This window comes from Carassius auratus, chromosome 17 (genome assembly GCF_003368295.1).
Source record: "Carassius auratus strain Wakin chromosome 17, ASM336829v1, whole genome shotgun sequence".
NCBI classification, from domain to species: Eukaryota; Metazoa; Chordata; class Actinopteri; order Cypriniformes; family Cyprinidae; genus Carassius; species Carassius auratus.
The window spans coordinates 26378214-26386684 of NC_039259.1; the positions used below are offsets into that span (position 1 = coordinate 26378214).

At 35.5% G+C, this 8471-nt stretch overlaps 1 protein-coding gene across 1 annotated transcript in view; it reads right to left on the reverse strand.

Annotated features, from left to right (window-relative positions):
* LOC113117793 (cysteine-rich motor neuron 1 protein-like) overlaps positions 1-8048 on the reverse strand; it is a 29549-nt gene extending 21501 nt beyond the window's left edge. Inside the window, exon 1 of the mRNA XM_026286715.1 lies at positions 7719-8048. Within this exon, the coding sequence (XP_026142500.1) occupies positions 7719-7938 (220 nt within the window). The 5' untranslated portion in view covers positions 7939-8048. The remainder of the gene's footprint in view (positions 1-7718) is intronic.
* Positions 8049-8471: the final 423 nt, after the last annotated feature.

The following is an 8471-nucleotide window of genomic DNA, read 5'->3' on the forward strand; positions in this document are numbered from 1 at the left end:
CGAGAAGCTGAGAAACACAGATATACAGGTCAAACGCAGGCTAGCGGTGATTAATGCGGCATATTAATCGCCACTTACTCGAATGTAAACTTGGACACATTTCTGGTTGAATGAATTTAAATTAATCTATGTTTAAATAACTTTGTGCTGAACATAAACACTGTGACACGATGGTTTATGAAAAGATATATCAAGTATTATTAACCTTTTAAAACACATGCCACAAGAGCTGCGTGCTTGTCTGCTTTGGGACGTGTTCCCGACGCAATTAAACAAAAGGCAATAAAAAGATTATTGTGCTGATACTAATCAAATCTAATAAAAGTTTCTGTTTATTGAAATGCTAAATACTGTTTATTTTAGATGGTGTATTTTATGGAGGGCAAAATATAATTGTTTAAAGGGGTCATATGAAATATCCTAATGATTTTTGGCATAAAAGAAAATGTATAATTTTTACCCATACAATGTATTTTTGTCTATTTCTACAAATATATCCCAGAGACTCAAGACTGTTTCTGTGCTGCAGAAATATTTGGAGAGCAAAACCTATTTTTTAAAAGCTTTTAAAAGAATAATAATTCATAAAAAATATATATTTTTTTAAAACAAAAAGCTAATTCAAAATATGAAAATATACTTTAATATTTTAGAATAAATAATAAAATAGCATTGATAAGTAGTAAATATAATGCTATGTCAGTATCACTGATATACTATTATAGTTTCTGTTAATTTTCTGAATTACATTTTAGATTTTCTGTTTTTCATTTTAGTTAAATTATAAGTAATTTTATTATGTTTTTGTCATTTATTTAAATATTTATTTACTGGCTTTATTTTATTTAGTTCGAGATAAATTTTTGAACTTCGAATTAAAATAGAAGAAAAATTGTATTTTATTTTTTCCTTGCCAACAAGCAAATGAATATATTTAAGGTGAAGTACTAAAATAACTAATACTAAACTAAAAATAATAATTAATTAAATAATTAATTTAATAATAAATGAAAGATAAATTGAATTTTAAAAAGCACAAATATATTAATAAAGCCTAAATTAAAATTAAATCGATACTCAAAATATAACAAATACCAATTATTTTAATAAGAATAAAATTAATAAAACAAATATTTAATATAAAACAAAGTTAATACATTAATAAATAGTATGATTTTTAATAAATAATTCTAAAATAACACTACTAAGCTCAATATGCTATTATATTTTTGTTAATATTTTGATTTAGACAATTTTTTAAAGTTTCACCTTAATTTTATTAATTTAATTTTAATTTTACTGAGTTTGAGTCATTTTTATTTATTTTAAAAAATATTTACATAGCTTTTTTGTTTTAGGTAATCTAGTTTTCGTTATTTAAATTAAACTAAATGAAAAAAGAGATTAAATAAAATAAAGTTTCTTTTATTTTTTCCCCCTTTTTTACATTTGTTAAAAAAAAAAGTTTCAAGAAACATATTTTTAATGGTTTTAATTTTACGTTTTAGTTAATGATAATAAACCTGCTTAGTCCTGTAAACTGATCTGACAATAAATACTGACAATAAAACCACTTGACTGAAACATAAAGGAGCCCAGAAAGAGCAACCTCGGAGTAATAGTAGAAACAGCTCCAGTCTCTCTAACTTTCACTGCTTCAGGTTTCTCGTGAGCTCTCCTGGAGTCTCACATGCATCTCTATGTTATTCCTCTGCCATCCGCATGTGTGTTAAATACGTCTGGAGTATCTACATCAGATGCAGGTTCTAGCTGAAGACCCCCCAGCCTGCTGCATGTGAATAAACAAAGACAAAGTGGCTTCGGCAGCTCCTACGAATGTTCCCCCATGATGCTCTCCTGGGGATTGGCTCACAAACGCTCCCCAAACAAAGCAGAATAAAACTGCTCAGGAGACACAGCAGAGATGCGTTTCTACTCTAACAGTCCTGAGGATAAGTAAAATCAGACCTAAAGTAATAGTAGATGTGCTTATTAGCTCATTTCTTCCACTGATCTCATTTTTGTCTAGAAGAACAACTGAGGTGTAATGTGTTTTCTGATATTTCCCAATACCGCGTTTTGGGGCATTAGCATGGCAATACTATAGTATTTTGGGGGCAATACCATGTTTTTGGACATGTATTATGGTAGTACTGTGGTACTTTGGGGACTTTACAATGCTTATGGACAGGTGCGATAGCAATACTATAGTATTTGGAGAGCAATACCATGTTTTATACATTACCATAGCAAAACTATAGTATTTTTGGAAAGTACAGTTATTTTGGGGCCTTTTCCATGATAATTCTATAGTATTTTAGGGGCAATACTATGCTTTGGACATGCAATATGGTGAAACTACAATATCTTGGGGTAATACCATGTTTCTGGACATCCACCATTGAAATACTACAGTATTTTTGGATAATACCATGTTTTTGGACATGCACCATGGAAATACTACAGTATTTTTGGGTAATACCATGTTTTTTGGACATGCACCATGGGAATGCTACAGTATTTTTGGATAAAACCATGTTTTTGGACATGCACCATGGAAATACTACAGTATTTTTGGGTAATACCATATTTTGGACATCCACCATGGAAATACTTCAGTATTTTTGGGCAATACCATGTTTTTGGACATGCACCATGGAAATACTACAGTATTTTTGGGTAATACCATATTTTGGACATCCACCATGGAAATACTTCAGTATTTTTGGGCAATATCATGTTTTTGGACATGCACCATAGAAATACTACAGTATTTTTGGGCAATATCATGTTTTTGGACATGCACCATTGAAATACTACAGTATTTTTGGGTAATACCATATTTTGGATATCCACCATGGAAATACTTCAGTATTTTTGGGCAATATCATGTTTTTGGACATGCACCACGGAAATACTACAGTATTTTTGGGCAATATCATGTTTTTGGACATGCACCATGGAAATACTACAGTATTTTTGGGTAATACCATATTTTGGACATCCACCATGGAAATACTTCAGTATTTTTGGGCAATATCATGTTTTTGGACATGCACCATGGAAATACTACAGTATTTTTGGGTAATACCATATTTTGGACATCCACCATGGAAATACTTCAGTATTTTTGGGCAATATCATGTTTTTGGACATGCACCATGGAAATACTACAGTATTTTTGGGCAATACCATGTTTTTGGACATGCACCATGGAAATACTACAGTATTTTTGGGTAATACCATATTTTGTACATCCACCATGGAAATACTTCAGTATTTTTGGGCAATATCATGTTTTTGGACATGCACCATGGAAATACTACAGTATTTTTGGGCAATATCATGTTTTTGGACATGCACCATGGAAATACTACAGTATTTTTGGGCAATACCATGTTTTTGGACATGCACCATGGAAATACTACAGTATTTTTGGGTAATACCATATTTTGGACATCCACCATGGAAATACTTCAGTATTTTTGGGCAATACCATGTTTTTGGACATGCACCATGGAAATACTACAGTATTTTTGGGTAATACCATATTTTGGACATCCACCATGGAAATACTTCAGTATTTTTGGGCAATATCATGTTTTTGGACATGCACCATAGAAATACTACAGTATTTTTGGGCAATATCATGTTTTTGGACATGCACCATGGAAATACTACAGTATTTTTGGGTAATACCATATTTTGGATATCCACCATGGAAATACTTCAGTATTTTTGGGCAATATCATGTTTTTGGACATGCACCACGGAAATACTACAGTATTTTTGGGCAATATCATGTTTTTGGACATGCACCATGGAAATACTACAGTATTTTTGGGTAATACCATATTTTGTACATCCACCATGGAAATACTTCAGTATTTTTGGGCAATATCATGTTTTTGGACATGCACCATGGAAATACTACAGTATTTTTGGGCAATATCATGTTTTTGGACATGCACCATGGAAATACTACAGTATTTTTGGGCAATACCATGTTTTTGGACATGCACCATGGAAATACTACAGTATTTTTGGGTAATACCATATTTTGGACATCCACCATGGAAATACTTCAGTATTTTTGGGCAATACCATGTTTTTGGACATGCACCATGGAAATACTAGAGTATTTTTGGGTAATACCATATTTTGGACATCCACCATGGAAATACTTCAGTATTTTTGGGCAATATCATGTTTTTGGGCATACACCATGGAAAAACTACAGTATTTTTGGGCAATACTATGTTTTTGGACATGAACCATGGAAAACTACAGTATTTTTGGGCAATGTCATGTTTTTGGACATGCACCATGGAAAAACTACAGTATTTTAGGAGCAATATCATGGAAACACTGTAGTATTTGGGGGTAGAGATCCATTACCGTTCTAAAAGAGAGAGAAATAGAAACCTACAGTGCTATTAGATGTGGATATCAGCTCAACTCTCCCACTGATCTCATTGTCATCTAGGAAAAACAAATGAGGTATAATGTGTTTTCTGATTTATTATAAGGCCCAGACAGGCTCGTATATTAACCTCATTCTTAGACATGACTGAGCACTGAAACAAACTAGCCAGATATTGGTGCATTTGGCACAGAAACTTCCCATTTGTGGAAACCCACGCCATCACAAACAGGCTTTTAAAACCAGCCGTTGGACACCCAGCCAAAACTTTCCCTATTATTTCCTGTCACCTCAGAATGATCCGCTCCGCCAACGTCTTTTCCGTACGAATACTTCCTGTGAGGATATTTTCATATTTTCACATGACCCCGAACACTGGCGCCCACGAAGCACATCTGTTCACGTCTACCGATCACAGAGTGGTTTGTGTTTGTGTGCACAGGTTTACCAAACAGAGTCTGGATCGAACTAGAAAATCCAGAAAGATGAAAAAACATGGGGAACTTACTTGGTCTCTAATAAAAACAGCAGTCTAAAGTCTAATTTTGGATTACTTGACATTTTGACATTATAAACATCATGGCAACAAATTGGGTGTCAAAATAAGTGTAAAAGTGTCTCTACTAAGTAAAAATTCAGTGTTCAAACAATGGTGTACTGGTCATGGCAATATGGCAAGACTATAGTATTTTGGGAGCAGTACCATAAAAATACTGTAGTATTTGGGGAGCAATACCATGTTTTTGGAAACGTGCCAAGGCAGTACTATAAGATTTTGGAAATGGAAATGGAAATTAAAATAACAAAATAGAGTAAAGGTGTTTCCACCGACTGAAAGAACCAAAAAGTACCATGGTATTATCAAAGGTCTTCTAGACATGGTAATACGGTAATACTACCACTATTTTGTTTTCCTGGAAACACACTTGCTGAATTCAGATTAGTCTGAAATAAAAACAGTCTGGTCTAGTGTTGTTATCTAAAGTCCACATGATAACTAGTTTAATCAGTTTCAAGGAGGTTGATTGCACACATTGCGCCCTTCTCAATATTGTTGTTTCTTGTATATAATAGTTACGGGTCAAATGTGGGAGGCTGATATTTTATCAGTATAAAAAGGCAAACAGAAGAACATGGTGACCAGACCGAGAGAGGAGACTGACCTCAGAGGAAAGTCTTTCAGACGTCTGATAGAAAAGACTAAACAGGCGAGCGAAATGATTGAACTGCTAAGATGGATTCACATTGGACCAGTTGGGAAACCTGTTTGAAAACAGTCATTATTCTGTTTGGAGACGCTAGTTGTGCTGAAATAATACACTGCAGCTTTAAATGGGCAGTACTGATGATGTACAGGTTGTTAATTAGCATATTTGCAGGTTTTGTTTGCAGATCAGAATAAACTGCAGAAAATTATCATTAGTTTTGTCCAACAAATCCATAAATGCAGTCCAAATATTCTGACAGTACATCAACAAAATCGAATTATTATTTTTTTTCAAATAGTGTTGAAGAAGAACCTTTTGAAGAACAATGGAAAGGTTCTATGGATGTTCCAAGGTTCTTCAAGGAACCATCAATGACTAGTCTAGAACATTTACTTTCAAGAGCATGTGACCAATGGATGTACCCCAAAAAAAGACTGATATACTGTACAATATTCACCAATCTCTTTTCATTTTCACATCTTCCATTCGCCTTCGGCCATGTCAGAATAGAAACAGCCTCATTAATTTCTGTGCTAATGGGAGGGAAGAAGTAATTAATGATGACAATCATGAATAATGTATTACTATCCTAAAGAGATGCATGTTAATCAGTGGCTGGGAAATCTGCATTTAGTCCCCTTTAAAAACTGACCACACCGAGAATATCTGAACCTGAAAAGCAAAAGGCTTTTTATTTAGGAGCACTTGGATGCAACTCAGGGGTTGATTTTAGGATAGAGACCACGCAGACAAACTAAATAACAGCATCTTTTACAGTTATTTTCAACAGCTTACACACTAAATCACACAGTTTCTTAAAGCTGACACTCAAACAGCAGAAACACGCTCCAAATCTGCAAAAACACACACTCATTCTCAGTCTTTGACTCAGTTTTCGGTTTCATAAAACAATTTTGCGAAACACAAGACATGATTCTCTATGTAGCACACACACACATCTAACAGGAATTAATATATTTGCAAATATTTGCTTTTGAGATGTGTTTGTGAGATTTGAATACAGCACTTAGTTTTGCAAAAGATGTGAGGCGTAAAGTAAAAAAGCTGTGTAACTGTGTAAGCAGTTGAACAAAAAACACAAGTCGGACTCGTTGTGGATCATTTGTGAAGGAATTAACCCCAACACTGGCCAGTAAATAGAACCCAATCAAGGCCGTGACCCCTCGGGATGAACCCCTGACCCCACAGGAGGAAGATGAAGACGAGGGCTAATTGAGCTCCGGAACCTTCCCTCAGAAAGACTTCTGCTTTCACTCAATCCCAGTGTTTAGACCTGGAGAAAGTCCAGCTCCAGCCAGACCTTCTCCTGACTAAACTCTCGGATATGAGCCTAACATCACATCAGAGATCAAATCATCATGAGCCAAATCATCTTGTGCAGTTATTATTATTATTAAATCAATGAGTTACGAACTGAATGAGAATTAAGATTGGAATGGTAAACCTAGATTCACATTGACTGAGCATTGACTTATTCTTGATTACATCACAATTTGGACATTATAAACCTCACTGGAACAGAATAGGAATTGTGAACTGAAGTGTAAAAAGTTCTGAAAGTGCCATGGTATTATTTTCTGGATATGGAAAGCATTTAAGACATATATCTATGGCAAAACTATGGCAATACAAAAGTATTTTGGACAAGTAACTGTGGCAATACCATGTTTTTTTAGACATATATACTGTAGTATTTTGGAGGCAATACCATGATCAGAGAGTTTGTAATGGTTTTACTGGTTTTAATGGAAACTGTTAAGGGTCTCAACTAGTAATTGGACGCCTTCTATTGGTGGCTTGTTGAAACCAATAAATCCTAATGGAATATGTCCCAAATAAGACACTACACTGTTAAAAGTTGATGTTTTGTAATGGTTTGTGTAGTGGAAACCATTGTAATTTCTGTGACGGTTTCTATTGATTTAGTTTTCTTCGTTTTTTTCAGTAGGGTTGTAATCTGTAACCTTTTACATTTCCAAAGTAGCCTTCCCCAACACTGCACGAATGCAATCCTGTCTGTTCTGTTCTGTGATGATAAGCATGCATTCAGCGCGCGCGCCACTGACCTCTGCAGACACCTGTCTCGGGTGCGCGCGCCGGTCCGGTTCTGTTGAGCGCCGCGCAGGTGAGTCCGGATCCGCAGAAGCCCAGAGTCCAGTCCGGTCCGCCGCACAGCTCGAGCTCCAGTCTGGAGCAGTGCTCGCATTCATGAGCCCCGATGACCCGAGAGCAGAAGCCCAGCAGCAGCAGTGCACTGAAGACCCTCGACCAGCTCCGGAGACACATCGTGACGCGCTCTGATGAAGTCCACACACGCGCAGATCCAAATATACAATGCTCAGAAAACTTCCCACACACTTTCAATCATACACTTGTTCAGTGAGTGAAAGGTGTTCGTAAAGCTGTTACAGTGATGATGATGATGACTCTGTTCGTGAATCAAACTGAGTCTCAAACACGCGTTACAGCGAGAGCGATATCAAAGCCACGCCCCCTGACGATGACCGACGCGGAGCTCGTCCAATCACAAGCTCAGCACAAACAGATGAATGAAACATCAGCTACTTTAATCAGCAGATAGTTGCTTTTAAGTTTCTCTGTTTATATGCACAGATACACTACAGTACATTGTTTTATTTCTGCCATTATTTTTAATAATTCACCTAAACCAATTCTTTAAATGTACTGAAAAGGCTATAGAAGTGGAATATTTTATTGTGTAAGTCTTTATTACTCAGAGTTTCCATCACAGGTTTTCTAGCTCTTGTACTGAGATAAGTTGAGGGTTTGAGAAGAGACGCTTCCACACACACCTCACT